The 23,670-nt window shown below is 44.4% G+C and overlaps 1 protein-coding gene across 1 annotated transcript; it reads left to right on the plus strand.

Moving 5' to 3' along the window:
* Window positions 1-17,205: 17,205 nt before the first annotated feature.
* On the plus strand, window positions 17,206-19,277 carry LOC138792683 (protein NYNRIN-like). Its single transcript, XM_069970387.1, has one exon. The coding sequence runs from the start codon at window positions 17,331-17,333 to the stop codon at window positions 19,251-19,253; it is 1,923 nt and encodes a 640-aa protein (XP_069826488.1). The 5' UTR covers window positions 17,206-17,330; the 3' UTR covers window positions 19,254-19,277.
* Window positions 19,278-23,670: the final 4,393 nt, after the last annotated feature.

Raw genomic sequence — 23,670 nt, forward strand, 5'->3', positions numbered from 1 at the left:
TAAATCATGGTAATAACACATGTGACAACTATGACAGAGAGAAATTCCCCCAAATATCTACTTCACTGGACGAAAGGACTTCAACAAGAAAAATAAAAATACATGAATAATAGAATAATAATATGTTTATCGGTACTGAGGTAATGCTCATAATTAGTTAAATATGACTAGTATACTAATACTTGGAACTATTTCTGCTAAAATGTTTCCACCATGTTACTTTAAAGGGGCATTCTGCTCAAACATAACCTTTCAAAAGTTGTGCCCACAGTGAGACTAACAATTCATTTAATACATGCTATTATCTATTTAGTCTACTTCCCCCCGTTCTCAGCTGCTGCTTTCTGCTGAAGACACAAAACACAGTGTGTGAGCTTTTCTCTCTTTTTCCCCCTCCCTTCCAAGACAGCTCATGTAAACAAGTCCCTATCTGCAACTTTGTAGTTTCTTTGTAATGAAATGGGTTATTCACAAGGAGTTCTTCCGCAACTTGACCTCAGGTTAACCCTCCCAGCATTATGAAGAAGGCCTGCCAGGTACTTGTTTACATCAGCGGTCCTAGAATATAGGGAAAGGAGGGGCGGACAGGGAGAAAAGCTCACACACAGTTTTTGGTGTCTTTAGCAGAAAGCAGCAGCTTAGAACTTGGGGAAGGAGGCTTAATAGATAATAAGTATGGAAGGAATTGTTAGTCTCACCATAGGCAGCAACATATTAAAAGTTTTGTTTGAGCAGAATACTCCTTCAAGTAGTACAAAAATTTAATGTCTTTTGTTTTTAGCAGAGGTAGACAGCATGTCATTGCTTGTAAAGTTCCTTTAGACATTAAGTCAGGTTGGATCCAAAGTCCCCAAGAGTCAATTTCTGCGACTTCGCAGAAATTGCTCAAATAGGGCCAACTACTATACAGAGGCAGAAAATATGAAGAAAAAATTTGAAGAGAAGGGATACGATGGAGAAAAACTGACACACATAATATCAGAAGTCAGTGATACAAATTAGGGATGAGCGAACTTTTGAAAAGTTCGGTTAGGTTCGATCCAGCAAACTTTCGTGAATTTCGGATCGTTCCGAACCGAACCGAAAACGAACCTTGCTCTAACGGCTGAATAATTGCAGCTACAATAGTGGGAGTGTGATAGGGTATAGTTTCGTTTAGTTGCAGTTGATATTACATTGAAAAAAAAGTGGGAAAATTTTTTTCCAAAAATAATGAGAAAAAAAAATTAAAAAATAAAATAATAATAATAGGAATAAAATTAATATATAGTGAATCAAAGTGGCAAAATAGTGAAAAAAAAATATTGGAAAAAAAAGTTTACAAGGAGGAATGCGGCAGCACTTGATTGCACCCAGGCCAGTATTGTTGAGAAGAGACAAGTCGAGAACCAGGAGGAGGCAGCAGTAGATTGCTGGCCTCTCAGTCCAGTATTGTTGATAGGAGACAAGTTGAGCAGCAGGAGGAGGCAGCAGTTGATTGATTCCAGTCCAGTATTATGGAGGAGAGGCTACTTGAGGAGAAGGCAGCAGTTGATCGATTCCAGGCCAGTATTATGGAGGAGAGGCTACTTGAGGAAGATGAGGCAGCAGTTGATTTATTCCAGGCCAGTATTATGGAGGAGAGGCTAATTGAGGAGGAGGAGGCAGCAGTTGATTGAGTCCAGGCCAGTCTTATCGAGGAGAGGCTACTTGAGGAGGATGAGGCAGCAGTTGATCGATTCCAGGCCAGTATTATTCAGGAGAGGCTACTTGAGGAAGATGAGGCAGCAGTTGATTTATTCCAGGCCAGTATTATGGAGGAAAGGCTAATTGAGGAGGAGGAGGCAGCAGTTGATTGAGTCCAGGCCAGTCTTATCGAGGAGAGGCTACTTGAGGAGGATGAGGCAGCAGTTGATCGATTCCAGGCCAGTATTATTCAGGAGAGGCTACTTGAGGAGGATGAGGCAGCAGTTGATCGATTCCAGGCCAGTATTATGGAGGAGAGGCTACTTGAGAAAGATGAGGCAGCAGTTGATTGATTCCAGGCCAGTATTATGGAGGAGAGGCTAATTAAGGAGGAGGAGGCAGCAGTTGATTGATTCCAGGCCAGTATTATCGAGAAGAGGCTATATGAGGAGGAGGCAGCAGTTGATCGATTCCAGGCCAGTATTATTAAAACCAGACTACTTCAGGAGCAGGAGGCAACAGTTGATCGATTCCAGGCCAGGATTATCAAGGAGAGGCTACTTGATGAGAAGCAGGCAGCAGTTGATCGATTCCAGGCCAGTATTATCGAGGAGAGGCTATATGAGGAGGAGGCAGCAGTTGATCGATTCCAGGCCAGTATTATTAAAAACAGACTACTTCAGGAGCAGGAGGCAGCAGTTGATCGATTCCAGGCCAGTATTATTGAGGAGAGGCTACTTGAGGAGGAGGCAGCAGTTGATTGATTCCAGGCCAGTATAATTAAAAACAGACTACTAGTGATCAGGGGCGGATTAACTTTACCATAGGCCCCGGGCTGTTCACCAAGCCTGGGCCCCCCACCCCACTGTAACTATGGAAGCACTAGCCTGGCGTTCATAGTACAGGATAGATAATGTCATGATGTCCTGATTTGTGCAAAATTGCCATAAAAAAACTGTGATTTTTTGCAAATCATGGCAGAAGTGTAGCCAGGAGACAGTACACCATTGAAAGTATAAGTTTTTTTGGGTGGTCATGGGCCCCCCAGGAGCTCAGGGCCACGGGCTGCCACCCAAAACGCCCCTATTATAATCCACTATTGCTAGTGATGATTATATTTCTATTTTTGTTCCTCGGCTTACAAAGTTCTGACAAACTAAATCTACTTACTCCTACAAAGCAGGTTCACTGGCCATGATACAATTGCATCTAGGGGGTCACGTGATTGTTTTGAGAAACAAAATAACATCGTTGTATCGTTTTTTGTTCCTGTGTGTATATGCCAAGGTTATTTCTGCATTTTCTGTATTTTCACATCTGAAGAGTGAAAGGAATTCACTCAATTAGCTTATTTAGAACTGTGAAGGCAAATCGATGGAGGCAGATATGGTTATCGATAAATTACTCATCGACATTTATGGACTAATCTTAGAAGTGAGTATTTGATAACGCCTTGCCATTAATGAGTTAATAAATGTTGACATAGGTGGAGTTCTAACAGCTTACCGCTTTTTGGCTTATCATTGTGAGTCTGAGAAGCGATGTGTGTGACAGTCACTTGATGTATTTTTTAGAGTTAGTGTCAAAATTAAATGTACAGGTCTGGTCTTCGAATATATCAGATATCTGTTCTCAATAATGCTTACATTGTGTCCCGGTACTTTACATTGCTTCATTTTATATATGTGTTGTTAAAGGCTCTTTCCTTCCTAATTTATCAATTACAAGTTAGTCATGAATGATCTTTATTTATGACGAAGCTAAATGTTTATTATGGATTTTTGCCCCCACCCATTGCCCTGTGTGACTACATTGGTCACCATACATTGCTGATAGTAGTTCACGTCCCTACGAATGTGTGTAATTCCTATGGCTTGCCCATAAGGGTTAGCTCTAAATCGCACTATACATTTATATTTGTTAGGGTACAAACACACACACCGTATACGCAGCAGATATGCAGCAAATACGCAGCAGATCTGCAGCAGATTTGGTGGTGCAGATTTGATGCTGTGTTCAGTTATTTAGATCTAATCTGCTGCGTATTTGTTGCGTATTTGCTGCGTATCGCAGCAGTAAATAGGCTGTGTATACGGTGTGTGTGTTTGTACCCTTAGGCTATGTGTCTGTGTGAAACATAATGCAATGTATTTCCAATTGTAGCCAATGTGCCGCTAATTATGTTTGATTCGCTATGTTTGTGTAATATCTCTTCCAGGAATTTTCTTTGCTTGTTCACATGTTGCTGAGAAACGAGGGTGTGACTTATGGTTTGTGTTAGCGAGCTGCCCGTGCTGCTAACTCACTCCCCCCTCCCCCATCCCCCCTCCGGATTGTGGTGTTGAATTCACTATTACGTTATGTTTGAAATATTTGAGGCTTACACTATGACCACATGATGGGAGTAGTTGTGTACTGTGTGTATATGATATAAGCCGGCAGCAGACATCATGGAGGGAGAGGGAGGAGGGAGGGAGTTAGCAGCACGGGAAGCTCCATAACCCACCCACATAAGTGACGTCATATTTAGTCAGCAACATTGCCTCTAAGGAAAAAGCCTCGACTAGCTATTGCCTTACCAAGCGAGCATTCTTTGCAAGAGGTTTATATTATTTATTTATCTTTTTATTAAGGTCCATGCTCGGCCACTGCTATAGGACGGCCCTGCGCCTGGGGACACAAGCCGGCTAAGGCGGAGTGCCACATGGAGGGAGGTTGCCCGGATTGTGTACCCAGGTTGGGACAAGCATAGTAGATTACAGAAGTTGATCATTGGTAAGTTATTTACCCACTATGTTGTCAGGGATGAGGGGCTTTAGTATAATTTTAGGACACAGAGAGGATAGTGTTAATATGATTCTCAATAACACATGATTTACAAAATGCTGATGTTGCTCATCAGGTTGGGTCACTCTGACCCATCCTCAGGACACTTATCTATGTTCTGGTCTACAGAGCACAGATAGGGAGCTACAGAGACATCATAATTGAAGATAACTTGATTGAATAAACAGTAACAAACTGATTAGCGGGGAATCGATCGATACCAACCTTTAACCAACCATGATTGGATGTTATTCTTATGAATTTCCCTTACTCTGCAAATAAGATGTTTACTCATATTGATCACACTGCGCATGACCGGATATAATCACATGACTTCATCTATGGAAAATACCTAAAGATTCTGTGTTAATGTTTAATGAAGTGTACACCCCGCAAGGGGTATAAAAGAAGATGACTTTGTTGCAATAAACATGCTGCTACTCAGAACCATCTCGAGTTGTCTGCATCCTTCTTGGCCAAGATGCCCCTTCAATCTGGCTACCATCCAATATACCTGAAGGTCTTACCTGAAGACCACCCTAACATTTTGGCGTCCCTGGGTGGGCGTGGCTACTCAGAAGGTTCCACATACCTGAGGATCCGGCAAGGAGGAAAAGGCTTCGGGGATCACAGAGCGCAAATCACCGGTGAAGGGTAAGACATTTGATGCTTACTTACATGCTCTGTGCCCCTCATAAGCTTCTAACTCAGCCGGGTCTGGGGTAAAGTATAGTTTGCTTTCTGTACGCCACGTCTAAACTTTGTTTTGGCAAAGAACCGTAGAATATCCGTGTGATAATCAAAGGTATATTGGATTGGAGTTTGTGTGTGTGTGTTTGTTTGTACTTTTCCCTCTGTTGAACTTTAGCTTAGGAGGTCAGCATCGTAACCACGCTCCTCACATGTCATGTTCAGGATAGTAGAAAGTCTGGAGAAGGTTTGGGTTGTGCTTGTATGCTTGGCTATAGTTTGTTTTGCTCTCTGGTTAATGTATAAGATCTATGGGTATGCTAAAGTAAACACCTTGTATGTACCATATCTGGTTCAGGGCAAAAGGGGATTTAGTGACAGGACTCTGGGGGAGTCCGCCTGATCAGGTCCTAAATCATATAAAGTCCACACGCCTATAACTGATCAGTGCACTATAGTCAGTACTTAGGTAATAAGTTGTAGGACTAGGTTGACGTTCTTAGACACGTCAACCACAGGGAGGGTATCCCGGACACGCTGAAGCGACAGGCGGTCCAGGATACCAGGTGATCTGGACACGCTGAAGCGACAGGCGGTCCAGAGACACCACAGAGGGGGGGGCATTCTGGACACGCTGAAGCGACAGGCGGTCCAGAATCCCAGGTGATCCAGACACGCTGAAGCGACAGGCGGTCTGGAAACACCACAGATAGCGGCTAGGAACATAGAGTGGTGACAATAATTCTAATAAGTTGATAGGGGACATACCCATAGCCAGAGAGACACAGGGGTAGCAGCACACCCAATATGGGGAATACAGCTAGTGCCAAGAGGAAGGAAGCTCCACAGGGTGAGGAGGAGATGTGGGATGCTGTAGAAATAGTTAAGAAGAGGAAAGGAAAGATGGCAGTAAAAGGTTCAAGTAAGTTGTTAAAAGGGCTAAGTATGTGCAGTGATCCACTAGACCCGTCACAGTGGTACTCCGCTATGACAACTAGTAATGGGTGGATCAATGATAATGGGTTGAATATGCAAGCAAAGGCTTGGTCTGAGGTAGCAAAGGAGATGTACAATGAGGGTTGTTGGCAGAGAGAAGAGACTGCAGATGGTGTTAAGTATAAGAAAAAAGTTAAGGTTCCTTCCCCCTTGCCCGTGCTTTAACTGTGGGAGGGTTGGACATATAAAAGCCAACTGCAGATTAGCCCCCATGCAAAATAGGGAGAAGCGGGACAGGAGGGACAACTCCAGCGGCCCACCTCCTGCCCAAGCATAGGAAACAGGCAACCCCGTCTGTGTCTATCCCTTGGGGACCTCAACATCAACAACGGGTCCTCAGGGAATAGTCCCGGTCAGACTCCCAAATGGGAGAGAGATCCCGTTCCTGGTTGATACGGGGGCTGCCAAAACTGTTATTCGCCAGGAACATGTACAATTTTCTGACCTATCCGGTGATACCCTCCCCACCCAAGGGTTTGAAGGGATAATTCAAGAATGCCAATTGACTAAACCTATGCCCCTTCGCCTTGTCGACCATACATGTATCACCAGACTTATGGTTAGTGACAAATCACCTGTAAATCTGTTAGGCTCTGACGTGTTACAGGCCATTCAAGCACATATTGTTTATCACCCAGATGGTACAGTAGGATTGACATCTGGTGTCCCAGAAGAAGATCTTTGTAGAGTTCTTGCTTCCACACTTGTAACTAACTCTCACTCTATCTTTTTCACAGACCATCCTGACCTAGTACAGGTGCCTGACTGTCTGTGGGCAACGTCCAAAACTGATATTGGCCGCATGCCTGTGCCGCCTGTAATGATTAACTTGAAACCAGGAGCAGCACCCCCTCAGATCAGACAATACCCATTAAGTGCTGCACAGGAGGAAGCAATAGGGAAGAACATCGCAGCATTACTTGCTTCTAAGGCAGTGGTACCCACAAAATCAATAGCAAACACTCCACTGTTCCCAGTCAAGAAGCGAGGTGCTCCAGGACAGCCAGATGTCTATAGGATGGTACATGACCTCAGAGCCATTAATGCGGTCACAGAACTACTCACACCAGTAGTGCCCAACCCACACACCATCCTTTCACAGATACCCATCACAGCAACACACTTTACAGTAGTGGACCTAACAAACGCATTTTTTTTCAGTTGGCTTGGATCCAAGGTGCAGATATCTTTACGCTTTCACATTCAAGGGGCAACAGTACACATGGGCAGTACTACCACAGGGGGCACACAACTCACCAACTCTGTACACTGCAGCATTACAACAAGTGCTGCAGGATTGGGTCATCCAACACCCAGAGGTAGTGCTATTGCAGTATGTTGATGACCTCCTTCTTTGCGCCCCCAACAAACAAGTGTGTAGGGAATGTACCATTTCACTACTGACACACCTTGCCTCCAAAGGATGTAAGGCGTCCAGGGAAAAATTGCAGTTCTGTGAGGAGAAGGTTGTGTTCCTAGGACATTGCATATCTGCGGGGGTGAGACACTTGACTGAAGACAGGAAGAAGGCGATTGACTTGCTGGATCCACCGAGGGGGATCCGACAACTCAGAACTTTCCTGGGTCTGGTGTCATACTGCAGGTCATGGATCCGCTCAGCATCCATGCTCATGCAACCGCTCTATGATTGTCTGGACACACAACCCTTCCACCTCACAGACCAAGCGATAGAAAGTTTCCACTCTTTGAAACTGGCTATCATGACAGCCCCGGCGCTAGGCACACCTGACTATGACAAACCATTCTCCTTGTACTGCACTGAAATGTCAGGACACGCTACTGCGGTCCTAGTCCAGAAACACGGTCAACAGAACAGGCCCATTGCCTTCTATTCAGCACGACTGGACCCAGTTGCACGAGGCGCCCCTTCATGTGTACGGGCGGTAGCGGCTGTCTCCCTACTTCTAGATAAAGCTTCAGAGATTGTGCTTACCTACCCAGTTACAATCTACACCCCACATGACTTGCACAGCATTTTAAGCCAAGTACAGGTGAAACACATCTCTGTTGCCAGACAGCTGAGACTTCAGTGTGCCCTTCTCATGCCCCCAAATGTGACCCTAAAGCGCTGTATGACTTTGAATCCAGCCACTCTAATTCCCATTGATGTGGAGGATTCAAAGGGGGAAGAGGAAGGGACAGCAGCCAAAAAGCCAATGTTCCTACAAGGCATGACGGAAGATGAGCTTTATGACATACACCACGAACATGACTGCATAGCCCTCATGGCCCAAGAAACATCAGGGTTCTCACATGTTTCCGATGTACCCATTACTAACCCAGATGTTCAGTTTTTTGTAGATGGCTCAAGGAGCATCGGAGAGGATGGACGATTCTACACTGGGTATGCGGTGGTCACACAGCATGAGGTAGTAAAAGCGGAACCACTTCCCCCTCATGTGTCTGCACAAGAGGCGGAGCTGAGGGCACTCATTGAAGCGCTTAGAGGGGCAGAAGGAAAACGCGGCAACATATACACTGATTCTAGGTATGCTTTTGGGGTGGCTCATGACTATGGCCCAATATGGAAGGCAAGAGATTTTCTTACATCAGCAGGTACCCCCATAAAACATGGACACCTCATTAAAGAACTAATGGAGGCCTTAATGCTCCCAGACGAGGTGGCCATAATAAAGGTCAGAGCACACACAAAACTTGACACCGAAGAAGCGCGAGGGAATGATAAGGCGGACAGAGCAGCTAAACAAGCAGCAAGGAAACCGAGGGAAAGGGAAACCCCGTCGCCTCTGCTAACCATGGTGAGTACCGAGAATAACCAGATGGACTTAAGTATCTTGCAGGCTCTAACCCGGCAAACCACCGGGGAAGAGAAAAGGAGCTGGTCTAAGGCTGGAGCTCGGGAAGCTGATGGTCTGTGGAGAATAAAGACGCGGGTGTGTCTGCCAAGGTCCCTATACCCCATGATGGCACAAGCTGCTCACGGTCCAACTCATCTCTCAAAGAACGCTATGTGTGCTCTGATAGACAGACAGTGGTTCACCCCCGGTTTCACAACTATTGCCGCAAAACTTGCCCAGTCCTGTCTCACCTGTGCACAACACAACCCCAGTAGTGTAGTGAAGGTACCACAAAAACACACACCAAAAGCCCTCTACCCGTTTCAACGACTGCAGATTGACTTCATACAGCTGCCAAAGGTAAGCACGTATGAATATGTCCTTGTGTGTGTTGATCTCTTCTCAGGTTGGGTCGAAGCCTTTCCGATGGCACGAGCAAATGCAAAACAGACTGCTAGAAAACTGATGAGTGAGATCTTCAGCAGGTTCGGACTACCAGAAACCATAGAGTCCGATAGAGGTACCCACTTCACAGGAGAGGTAATGCAAAATGCAATGCAGATGCTAGGGGCAACACAAGCATTCCACACGTCCTATCACCCACAAGCCAGTGGGAAAGTTGAAAGACTAAATGGTACACTTAAGTTAAAGATCCAGAAGGCCTGTGAAGAATTAGGGAAACCCTGGACAGAATGTTTGCCAGTAGCACTATATTCCATTAGGTATACACCAAATAGAAAGACCAAACTGTTCCCCTTTGAAATACTGTTCGGCTCAGCACCAAGACTTGGACTGTACTTCCCCCAAACACTACAGTTACAGTGCGACAGTATCACCAGTTATGTCCAGAGTCTCCAGAAAAGACTCTCGGTTGTGCATAAACAAGTCTATGATTCTATTCCAGATCCTGACAGTCGAGAAGGAGCTCATTCCCTCCAACCAGGTGATTGGGTGGTCGTGAAGCGGCACACTAGGAGACCACTGGAGCCAAGATTTGACGGTCCATTCCAGGTCCTCCTGACTAAGGCCACTTCAGTAAAGCTCGAGGGAAAACCCAACTGGATCCATGCCAGTCACTGCAAGGTGGTGGAGCGGAAGGATGATTGTCCATCTGATGATGTTGGTGATCCTGATCCAAAGAAGCAAGACCTCTCTGATCACCAATGATGTGGAAAAAGGAGTGATACTGTGGTTCAATATATACAATAGTAGTGAAGGAAAGAAGTGATTTGCTCACCATATAGCCGCCAACTTCGGGTTATGAAACCCACTGTGCTCCAATTATAAGGAGCAATATACTCACATCGATATGACTTGAATCTTTTTTATTTTCTTCTCTTTAAAGTAAATGCAGCAAAAAGTTAACATGCTCACTGATACTGTGGTTCAACACTTCACATTCAGTAGCAACTTTCCGTTTTGACTTTTGTAGAATTGCAGAATACAGATGGATATGAGGCTAAGTGGTTTGTGAATCAAGGGACAGCCAGAACTGACGTGTAGTGGTTATGTGGCGACATGAAGCTACGGCAAAGACTTCCTTCAGCCTTGACGGGCAGCTGTACTTTAACTCAAGTACTGATGCCATTCCAAATAATCTCCTCAATAGGGGCTGGGGGAGGGAAGCAAAACGGGTTTAGAATTGACAGCCTGGGTACAACCAACCTCGACGAAACCCCTAGAAGACGCAGTAGACGGCCAGACGCAGACGTAATCTCTAATCTATAAGAAAGCGTGAAGAGTCCCCAGCAGGATCCTTTGATTCAAGGGTCTATATAGATAGCATTGGGGTTCCTAGAGGGGTGCCAGATAAGTTTAAGGCTAGAAATCTGATAGCCGCTGGATTTGAATCTGTTTTCTTCTGGTGGTCCACAGTTAACAAAAATGTGGATTGGATAAACTATATATATTATAACCAACAGAGATTCATAAATTTCACACGAGACGCACTTAGAGGACTGGCTGAGCAAATAGGGCCAACCTCATTGATGACTTGGCAGAACAGAATGGCCCTAGATATGATACTTGCAGAAAAGGGAGGTGTTTGTAAAATGTTCGGGACTTACTGTTGTACTTTTATTCCCAATAATACAGCCCCTGATGGAAGTGTCACAAAAGCGATTGCCGGTCTTACAACCCTATCCGAGGAACTGGCGGAGAATTCTGGGATCGATAATCCCTTCACCGAATGGCTGGAATCATGGTTCGGAAAATGGAGCCACCTCGTGTCCAGCCTATTCATCTCTGTGGCAATTGTGGCGGCGATTTTGGTAACTTGCGGATGTTGCTGTATCCCCTGCATTCGAGGCCTCATCCAACGGCTGATTGATGCTTCAATCAACAAGACCATGTATATGACAATCACCCCCTGCAACGACGAGAACTGCGAACTTGTTTAAGAGACAATACTAATATTAAATCATGCATATAGTAATTCATGAAATTGTGAATAAAGTGTTGATGTCTAACGCCCCCTGAAGGGAATCAAGTGAAGAGGTTAGGAAAGTCTTGCATGTGCCGCTAGGGCATGTGAGATACCTGAAGGAGGGATGGAGGACATCATCACTTAATCACAAAAGGGGGAGCTGTCAGGGATGAGGGGCTTTAGTATAATTTTAGGACACAGAGAGGATAGTGTTAATATGATTCTCAATAACACATGATTTACAAAATGCTGATGTTGCTCATCAGGTTGGGTCACTCTGACCCATCCTCAGGACACTTATCTATGTTCTGGTCTACAGAGCACAGATAGGGAGCTACAGAGACATCATAATTGAAGATAACTTGATTGAATAAACAGTAACAAACTGATTAGCGGGGAATCGATCGATACCAACCTTTAACCAACCATGATTGGATGTTATTCTTATGAATTTCCCTTACTCTGCAAATAAGATGTTTACTCATATTGATCACACTGCGCATGACCGGATATAATCACATGACTTCATCTATGGAAAATACCTAAAGATTCTGTGTTAATGTTTAATGAAGTGTACACCCCGCAAGGGGTATAAAAGAAGATGACTTTGTTGCAATAAACATGCTGCTACTCAGAACCATCTCGAGTTGTCTGCATCCTTCTTGGCCAAGATGCCCCTTCAATCTGGCTACCATCCAATATACCTGAAGGTCTTACCTGAAGACCACCCTAACAATGTCAAACAAGAAACTCTACTGTTATGGTCACCTGACGCTCATATATTACTAATGTCTGTACGTTTTTTGCTTTCAGCGAAACATGTGGAGACCAGGTGGTCCAGTGTGAGGGACAGATTCATCAGGGAGCGACGGCAGCTGATGAGGCGTGGGGCTCTTAGCGTTTTGCCCCAATGCTGCGTTTCATTTTTCATTTTTACTTCCTATCTCTGCCTATCTCTCCCTCTCTCTACCTCCCTGTAAATATCTACTTGTTTGCCTATCTATCTATGTGCTTTCCCTCCCTAACTAGCACGGAGCTCCTCTCTCTCTGCAGTCTAGACACACAGTGAGAAAGAGCATGGACGCTCAGGCACTTCCTGTTCCTGTAGTGACGTCACACACCTTGATATTTACATAATAAAAGGATAAAAGGGATTATAGGAGTAATAATTCCTTATATCCTCTTCCATTCTGTGAAACAATACAGTTTTGCGACGCCGTTGCGGTTTTAACGAACTTCGTCACGAACCTTTTGAAAGTTCGGTTCGGTACCGAACCGAACCTTTTGCAAAGTTCGTAACGAATCTGGTTCGTAACGGTTCGGTTCGCTCATCCCTAATACAAATAGAGACAAATTGATTATCCAGAATAAACAGAAAGAAACGATCAGGAGAACAGAAATCATAACTAAAAAGAATCATATGAAAGACAATACAGACAACATGGAAATACATATAATTACTACTTATTCTACACAGGCAAATAAATTCAAAGCATTATAAAGAAACACTGGGAGATCTTACGTCAGGACAAAATTATAGGGGACAAATTATTAGCGTAGAAGTGCAGTAGCTTTCTGGACCTCAACAGGATCCGTTGTAACTGCTGTGACATCACTTTGAGATGTGACATCACATAACATTACAAGTAAAAGAATAGGTCAACCTTGAAAGACTCTATGTAATTGTTGATTACAAACTAAAGTATTTTTATTGTAGTGTTACTTTAGCACTATAAAGTGTGTTTAGTGGGTTGTGTACACTACTATGATTTTTGGGGCTGAATGGCATTATTGTTCACACACTGTGCAATGTCATCATATAGTGTATTTCTTTTTTCCCCTCTCTGTATGGTGATATTATTTGACTATTGTATAATGATTGTATTTGTATATACTATAGGGCTGTATTTTTTACAATATGAGTAATCTACGATGGTATTATTTGTGAGCATTACTAAACCTTTGTTATACATATTCTGCAATTCACAATTCACTCTTTTTATGGAAGTAACTTGTAATTGCCAATTTTACTACAATGACCTCTTGAAAGAAATATACACATTATTATATAAATGTATCTAGTAGCCATTTTGCCCTTTGTTCTTCCCTAACAATCTAATACTGTCATCAGATACCGATTTTGTAATTTCCTGTTCCCTATCTGATGCCATTTCTACCTATCCATTATTATTGCTATGGCTGATTTCTCAGCACTCCTCTAATCTTGTAAAATTTCTACCTATCTTCTTCTATGTGGATAACATTTCTCTTCACTCCCTACTATTGTGCACCATGTTGAACAATGCAATTTTATGTGGATTGTTTTGACAAGTGAATAAAGATGTACATTACTATGCAATGATTGCATAGCAATAATATGGTCATTTTAGAATTCAGCATTACCTATAGCCTTAATATAATAACTGGTTTAATGTTGTCAATGTGAATGGCAATAGATTTCCAGAGTACCAGAGCTGTAATTGGCATCTAAGTCTGGAAATACATTGTGAGTATATGAAAATTAATCATCAATACAGAATGGTTGTCCTGTGATTAAATATAACATTTCTCTCTGATAATGTAAAACATAAACATTTCTATTGGACTCATAATTAGAGATGAGCGAACCGGGTTCGGGTTCGAGTCCATCTGAACCCGAACGTTCGGCATTTAATTAGCGGGGGCTGCTGAACTTGGATAAAGCTCTAAGGTTGTCTGGAAAACATGGATACAGCCAATGGCTGGGTTCACACTACGTATATTTCAGTCAGTATTGTGGTCCTCATATTGCAACCAAAACCAGGAGTGGATTGAATACACAGAAAGGCTCTGTTCACACAATGTTGAAATTGAGTGGATGGCCGTCATTTAACCCTTAGACGACCCAGGGCGTATAGTTACGCCATGGAAGTCTGTCCCCAGACGACCCATGACGTAACCTTACGCCCTGGGTGTTTCTCCCGCTATGAAGCGTGCTCCGGAGCGGAGCGCGCTTCATAGCAGGTGGGGGCCAGCTGCAATCAGCAGCCGGGACCTCACCGGTAATGACACGCTGCAGCGATTGCGCTGCCACGTATCATTAACTCCTTAAACGCCGCAATTGCGGCGCGACCGCGGCATTTAAGTGTAAGTGACAGGGGGAGTCCCCTGTCACTTACCGATCGGGACCCCCGCAGTGTGACTGTGGGGGCCCCGATCAGTAAAACGGACTGCTGGAGGTCTCTCACCTGCCTCCATGCGGTCCCATCGGCGATCTTCATATCATCATATAAAGTCCACACGCCTATAACTGATCAGTGCACTATAGTCAGTACTTAGGTAATAAGTTGTAGGACTAGGTTGACGTTCTTAGACACGTCAACCACAGGGAGGGTATCCCGGACACGCTGAAGCGACAGGCGGTCCAGGATACCAGGTGATCTGGACACGCTGAAGCGACAGGCGGTCCAGAGACACCACAGAGGGGGGGGCATTCTGGACACGCTGAAGCGACAGGCGGTCCAGAATCCCAGGTGATCCAGACACGCTGAAGCGACAGGCGGTCTGGAAACACCACAGATAGCGGCTAGGAACATAGAGTGGTGACAATAATTCTAATAAGTTGATAGGGGACATACCCATAGCCAGAGAGACACAGGGGTAGCAGCACACCCAATATGGGGAATACAGCTAGTGCCAAGAGGAAGGAAGCTCCACAGGGTGAGGAGGAGATGTGGGATGCTGTAGAAATAGTTAAGAAGAGGAAAGGAAAGATGGCAGTAAAAGGTTCAAGTAAGTTGTTAAAAGGGCTAAGTATGTGCAGTGATCCACTAGACCCGTCACAGTGGTACTCCGCTATGACAACTAGTAATGGGTGGATCAATGATAATGGGTTGAATATGCAAGCAAAGGCTTGGTCTGAGGTAGCAAAGGAGATGTACAATGAGGGTTGTTGGCAGAGAGAAGAGACTGCAGATGGTGTTAAGTATAAGAAAAAAGTTAAGGTTCCTTCCCCCTTGCCCGTGCTTTAACTGTGGGAGGGTTGGACATATAAAAGCCAACTGCAGATTAGCCCCCATGCAAAATAGGGAGAAGCGGGACAGGAGGGACAACTCCAGCGGCCCACCTCCTGCCCAAGCATAGGAAACAGGCAACCCCGTCTGTGTCTATCCCTTGGGGACCTCAACATCAACAACGGGTCCTCAGGGAATAGTCCCGGTCAGACTCCCAAATGGGAGAGAGATCCCGTTCCTGGTTGATACGGGGGCTGCCAAAACTGTTATTCGCCAGGAACATGTACAATTTTCTGACCTATCCGGTGATACCCTCCCCACCCAAGGGTTTGAAGGGATAATTCAAGAATGCCAATTGACTAAACCTATGCCCCTTCGCCTTGTCGACCATACATGTATCACCAGACTTATGGTTAGTGACAAATCACCTGTAAATCTGTTAGGCTCTGACGTGTTACAGGCCATTCAAGCACATATTGTTTATCACCCAGATGGTACAGTAGGATTGACATCTGGTGTCCCAGAAGAAGATCTTTGTAGAGTTCTTGCTTCCACACTTGTAACTAACTCTCACTCTATCTTTTTCACAGACCATCCTGACCTAGTACAGGTGCCTGACTGTCTGTGGGCAACGTCCAAAACTGATATTGGCCGCATGCCTGTGCCGCCTGTAATGATTAACTTGAAACCAGGAGCAGCACCCCCTCAGATCAGACAATACCCATTAAGTGCTGCACAGGAGGAAGCAATAGGGAAGAACATCGCAGCATTACTTGCTTCTAAGGCAGTGGTACCCACAAAATCAATAGCAAACACTCCACTGTTCCCAGTCAAGAAGCGAGGTGCTCCAGGACAGCCAGATGTCTATAGGATGGTACATGACCTCAGAGCCATTAATGCGGTCACAGAACTACTCACACCAGTAGTGCCCAACCCACACACCATCCTTTCACAGATACCCATCACAGCAACACACTTTACAGTAGTGGACCTAACAAACGCATTTTTTTTCAGTTGGCTTGGATCCAAGGTGCAGATATCTTTACGCTTTCACATTCAAGGGGCAACAGTACACATGGGCAGTACTACCACAGGGGGCACACAACTCACCAACTCTGTACACTGCAGCATTACAACAAGTGCTGCAGGATTGGGTCATCCAACACCCAGAGGTAGTGCTATTGCAGTATGTTGATGACCTCCTTCTTTGCGCCCCCAACAAACAAGTGTGTAGGGAATGTACCATTTCACTACTGACACACCTTGCCTCCAAAGGATGTAAGGCGTCCAGGGAAAAATTGCAGTTCTGTGAGGAGAAGGTTGTGTTCCTAGGACATTGCATATCTGCGGGGGTGAGACACTTGACTGAAGACAGGAAGAAGGCGATTGACTTGCTGGATCCACCGAGGGGGATCCGACAACTCAGAACTTTCCTGGGTCTGGTGTCATACTGCAGGTCATGGATCCGCTCAGCATCCATGCTCATGCAACCGCTCTATGATTGTCTGGACACACAACCCTTCCACCTCACAGACCAAGCGATAGAAAGTTTCCACTCTTTGAAACTGGCTATCATGACAGCCCCGGCGCTAGGCACACCTGACTATGACAAACCATTCTCCTTGTACTGCACTGAAATGTCAGGACACGCTACTGCGGTCCTAGTCCAGAAACACGGTCAACAGAACAGGCCCATTGCCTTCTATTCAGCACGACTGGACCCAGTTGCACGAGGCGCCCCTTCATGTGTACGGGGCGGTAGCGGCTGTCTCCCTACTTCTAGATAAAGCTTCAGAGATTGTGCTTACCTACCCAGTTACAATCTACACCCCACATGACTTGCACAGCATTTTAAGCCAAGTACAGGTGAAACACATCTCTGTTGCCAGACAGCTGAGACTTCAGTGTGCCCTTCTCATGCCCCCAAATGTGACCCTAAAGCGCTGTATGACTTTGAATCCAGCCACTCTAATTCCCATTGATGTGGAGGATTCAAAGGGGGAAGAGGAAGGGACAGCAGCCAAAAAGCCAATGTTCCTACAAGGCATGACGGAAGATGAGCTTTATGACATACACCACGAACATGACTGCATAGCCCTCATGGCCCAAGAAACATCAGGGTTCTCACATGTTTCCGATGTACCCATTACTAACCCAGATGTTCAGTTTTTTGTAGATGGCTCAAGGAGCATCGGAGAGGACGGACGATTCTACACTGGGTATGCGGTGGTCACACAGCATGAGGTAGTAAAAGCGGAACCACTTCCCCCTCATGTGTCTGCACAAGAGGCGGAGCTGAGGGCACTCATTGAAGCGCTTAGAGGGGCAGAAGGAAAACGCGGCAACATATACACTGATTCTAGGTATGCTTTTGGGGTGGCTCATGACTATGGCCCAATATGGAAGGCAAGAGATTTTCTTACATCAGCAGGTACCCCCATAAAACATGGACACCTCATTAAAGAACTAATGGAGGCCTTAATGCTCCCAGACGAGGTGGCCATAATAAAGGTCAGAGCACACACAAAACTTGACACCGAAGAAGCGCGAGGGAATGATAAGGCGGACAGAGCAGCTAAACAAGCAGCAAGGAAACCGAGGGAAAGGGAAACCCCGTCGCCTCTGCTAACCATGGTGAGTACCGAGAATAACCAGATGGACTTAAGTATCTTGCAGGCTCTAACCCGGCAAACCACCGGGGAAGAGAAAAGGAGCTGGTCTAAGGCTGGAGCTCGGGAAGCTGATGGTCTGTGGAGAATAAAGACGCGGGTGTGTCTGCCAAGGTCCCTATACCCCATGATGGCACAAGCTGCTCACGGTCCAACTCATCTCTCAAAGAACGCTATGTGTGCTCTGATAGACAGACAGTGGTTCACCCCCGGTTTCACAACTATTGCCGCAAAACTTGCCCAGTCCTGTCTCACCTGTGCACAACACAACCCCAGTAGTGTAGTGAAGGTACCACAAAAACACACACCAAAAGCCCTCTACCCGTTTCAACGACTGCAGATTGACTTCATACAGCTGCCAAAGGTAAGCACGTATGAATATGTCCTTGTGTGTGTTGATCTCTTCTCAGGTTGGGTCGAAGCCTTTCCGATGGCACGAGCAAATGCAAAACAGACTGCTAGAAAACTGATGAGTGAGATCTTCAGCAGGTTCGGACTACCAGAAACCATAGAGTCCGATAGAGGTACCCACTTCACAGGAGAGGTAATGCAAAATGCAATGCAGATGCTAGGGGCAACACAAGCATTCCACACGTCCTATCACCCACAAGCCAGTGGGAAAGTTGAAAGACTAAATGGTACACTTAAGTTAAAGATCCAGAAGGCCTGTGAAGAATTAGGGAAACCCTGGACAGAATGTTTGCCAGTAGCACTATATTCCATTAGGTATACACCAAATAGAAAGACCAAACTGTTCCCCTTTGAAATACTGTTCGGCTCAGCACCAAGACTTGGACTGTACTTCCCCCAAACACTACAGTTACAGTGCGACAGTATCACCAGTTATGTCCAGAGTCTCCAGAAAAGACTCTCGGTTGTGCATAAACAAGTCTATGATTCTATTCCAGATCCTGACAGTCGAGAAGGAGCTCATTCCCTCCAACCAGGTGATTGGGTGGTCGTGAAGCGGCACACTAGGAGACCACTGGAGCCAAGATTTGACGGTCCATTCCAGGTCCTCCTGACTAAGGCCACTTCAGTAAAGCTCGAGGGAAAACCCAACTGGATCCATGCCAGTCACTGCAAGGTGGTGGAGCGGAAGGATGATTGTCCATCTGATGATGTTGGTGATCCTGATCCAAAGAAGCAAGACCTCTCTGATCACCAATGATGTGGAAAAAGGAGTGATACTGTGGTTCAATATATACAATAGTAGTGAAGGAAAGAAGTGATTTGCTCACCATATAGCCGCCAACTTCGGGTTATGAAACCCACTGTGCTCCAATTATAAGGAGCAATATACTCACATCGATATGACTTGAATCTTTTTTATTTTCTTCTCTTTAAAGTAAATGCAGCAAAAAGTTAACATGCTCACTGATACTGTGGTTCAACACTTCACATTCAGTAGCAACTTTCCGTTTTGACTTTTGTAGAATTGCAGAATACAGATGGATATGAGGCTAAGTGGTTTGTGAATCAAGGGACAGCCAGAACTGACGTGTAGTGGTTATGTGGCGACATGAAGCTACGGCAAAGACTTCCTTCAGCCTTGACGGGCAGCTGTACTTTAACTCAAGTACTGATGCCATTCCAAATAATCTCCTCAATAGGGGCTGGGGGAGGGAAGCAAAACGGGTTTAGAATTGACAGCCTGGGTACAACCAACCTCGACGAAACCCCTAGAAGACGCAGTAGACGGCCAGACGCAGACGTAATCTCTAATCTATAAGAAAGCGTGAAGAGTCCCCAGCAGGATCCTTTGATTCAAGGGTCTATATAGATAGCATTGGGGTTCCTAGAGGGGTGCCAGATAAGTTTAAGGCTAGAAATCTGATAGCCGCTGGATTTGAATCTGTTTTCTTCTGGTGGTCCACAGTTAACAAAAATGTGGATTGGATAAACTATATATATTATAACCAACAGAGATTCATAAATTTCACACGAGACGCACTTAGAGGACTGGCTGAGCAAATAGGGCCAACCTCATTGATGACTTGGCAGAACAGAATGGCCCTAGATATGATACTTGCAGAAAAGGGAGGTGTTTGTAAAATGTTCGGGACTTACTGTTGTACTTTTATTCCCAATAATACAGCCCCTGATGGAAGTGTCACAAAAGCGATTGCCGGTCTTACAACCCTATCCGAGGAACTGGCGGAGAATTCTGGGATCGATAATCCCTTCACCGAATGGCTGGAATCATGGTTCGGAAAATGGAGCCACCTCGTGTCCAGCCTATTCATCTCTGTGGCAATTGTGGCGGCGATTTTGGTAACTTGCGGATGTTGCTGTATCCCCTGCATTCGAGGCCTCATCCAACGGCTGATTGATGCTTCAATCAACAAGACCATGTATATGACAATCACCCCCTGCAACGACGAGAACTGCGAACTTGTTTAAGAGACAATACTAATATTAAATCATGCATATAGTAATTCATGAAATTGTGAATAAAGTGTTGATGTCTAACGCCCCCTGAAGGGAATCAAGTGAAGAGGTTAGGAAAGTCTTGCATGTGCCGCTAGGGCATGTGAGATACCTGAAGGAGGGATGGAGGACATCATCACTTAATCACAAAAGGGGGAGCTGTCAGGGATGAGGGGCTTTAGTATAATTTTAGGACACAGAGAGGATAGTGTTAATATGATTCTCAATAACACATGATTTACAAAATGCTGATGTTGCTCATCAGGTTGGGTCACTCTGACCCATCCTCAGGACACTTATCTATGTTCTGGTCTACAGAGCACAGATAGGGAGCTACAGAGACATCATAATTGAAGATAACTTGATTGAATAAACAGTAACAAACTGATTAGCGGGGAATCGATCGATACCAACCTTTAACCAACCATGATTGGATGTTATTCTTATGAATTTCCCTTACTCTGCAAATAAGATGTTTACTCATATTGATCACACTGCGCATGACCGGATATAATCACATGACTTCATCTATGGAAAATACCTAAAGATTCTGTGTTAATGTTTAATGAAGTGTACACCCCGCAAGGGGTATAAAAGAAGATGACTTTGTTGCAATAAACATGCTGCTACTCAGAACCATCTCGAGTTGTCTGCATCCTTCTTGGCCAAGATGCCCCTTCAATCTGGCTACCATCCAATATACCTGAAGGTCTTACCTGAAGACCACCCTAACAATGTCAAACAAGAAACTCTACTGTTATGGTCACCTGACGCTCATATATTACTAATGTCTGTACGTTTTTTGCTTTCAGCGAAACATGTGGAGACCAGGTGGTCCAGTGTGAGGGACAGATTCATCAGGGAGCGACGGCAGCTGATGAGGCGTGGGGCTCTTAGCGTTTTGCCCCAATGCTGCGTTTCATTTTTCATTTTTACTTCCTATCTCTGCCTATCTCTCCCTCTCTCTACCTCCCTGTAAATATCTACTTGTTTGCCTATCTATCTATGTGCTTTCCCTCCCTAACTAGCACGGAGCTCCTCTCTCTCTGCAGTCTAGACACACAGTGAGAAAGAGCATGGACGCTCAGGCACTTCCTGTTCCTGTAGTGACGTCACACACCTTGATATTTACATAATAAAAGGATAAAAGGGATTATAGGAGTAATAATTCCTTATATCCTCTTCCATTCTGTGAAACAATACAGTTTTGCGACGCCGTTGCGGTTTTAACGAACTTCGTCACGAACCTTTTGAAAGTTCGGTTCGGTACCGAACCGAACCTTTTGCAAAGTTCGTAACGAATCTGGTTCGTAACGGTTCGGTTCGCTCATCCCTAATACAAATAGAGACAAATTGATTATCCAGAATAAACAGAAAGAAACGATCAGGAGAACAGAAATCATAACTAAAAAGAATCATATGAAAGACAATACAGACAACATGGAAATACATATAATTACTACTTATTCTACACAGGCAAATAAATTCAAAGCATTATAAAGAAACACTGGGAGATCTTACGTCAGGACAAAATTATAGGGGACAAATTATTAGCGTAGAAGTGCAGTAGCTTTCTGGACCTCAACAGGATCCGTTGTAACTGCTGTGACATCACTTTGAGATGTGACATCACATAACATTACAAGTAAAAGAATAGGTCAACCTTGAAAGACTCTATGTAATTGTTGATTACAAACTAAAGTATTTTTATTGTAGTGTTACTTTAGCACTATAAAGTGTGTTTAGTGGGTTGTGTACACTACTATGATTTTTGGGGCTGAATGGCATTATTGTTCACACACTGTGCAATGTCATCATATAGTGTATTTCTTTTTTCCCCTCTCTGTATGGTGATATTATTTGACTATTGTATAATGATTGTATTTGTATATACTATAGGGCTGTATTTTTTACAATATGAGTAATCTACGATGGTATTATTTGTGAGCATTACTAAACCTTTGTTATACATATTCTGCAATTCACAATTCACTCTTTTTATGGAAGTAACTTGTAATTGCCAATTTTACTACAATGACCTCTTGAAAGAAATATACACATTATTATATAAATGTATCTAGTAGCCATTTTGCCCTTTGTTCTTCCCTAACAATCTAATACTGTCATCAGATACCGATTTTGTAATTTCCTGTTCCCTATCTGATGCCATTTCTACCTATCCATTATTATTGCTATGGCTGATTTCTCAGCACTCCTCTAATCTTGTAAAATTTCTACCTATCTTCTTCTATGTGGATAACATTTCTCTTCACTCCCTACTATTGTGCACCATGTTGAACAATGCAATTTTATGTGGATTGTTTTGACAAGTGAATAAAGATGTACATTACTATGCAATGATTGCATAGCAATAATATGGTCATTTTAGAATTCAGCATTACCTATAGCCTTAATATAATAACTGGTTTAATGTTGTCAATGTGAATGGCAATAGATTTCCAGAGTACCAGAGCTGTAATTGGCATCTAAGTCTGGAAATACATTGTGAGTATATGAAAATTAATCATCAATACAGAATGGTTGTCCTGTGATTAAATATAACATTTCTCTCTGATAATGTAAAACATAAACATTTCTATTGGACTCATAATTAGAGATGAGCGAACCGGGTTCGGGTTCGAGTCCATCTGAACCCGAACGTTCGGCATTTAATTAGCGGGGGCTGCTGAACTTGGATAAAGCTCTAAGGTTGTCTGGAAAACATGGATACAGCCAATGGCTGGGTTCACACTACGTATATTTCAGTCAGTATTGTGGTCCTCATATTGCAACCAAAACCAGGAGTGGATTGAATACACAGAAAGGCTCTGTTCACACAATGTTGAAATTGAGTGGATGGCCGTCATTTAACCCTTAGACGACCCAGGGCGTATAGTTACGCCATGGAAGTCTGTCCCCAGACGACCCATGACGTAACCTTACGCCCTGGGTGTTTCTCCCGCTATGAAGCGTGCTCCGGAGCGGAGCGCGCTTCATAGCAGGTGGGGGCCAGCTGCAATCAGCAGCCGGGACCTCACCGGTAATGACACGCTGCAGCGATTGCGCTGCCACGTATCATTAACTCCTTAAACGCCGCAATTGCGGCGCGACCGCGGCATTTAAGTGTAAGTGACAGGGGGAGTCCCCTGTCACTTACC

The sequence above is a fragment of the Dendropsophus ebraccatus genome, chromosome 5, assembly GCF_027789765.1.
Source record: "Dendropsophus ebraccatus isolate aDenEbr1 chromosome 5, aDenEbr1.pat, whole genome shotgun sequence".
Taxonomy (NCBI): domain Eukaryota; kingdom Metazoa; phylum Chordata; class Amphibia; order Anura; family Hylidae; genus Dendropsophus; species Dendropsophus ebraccatus.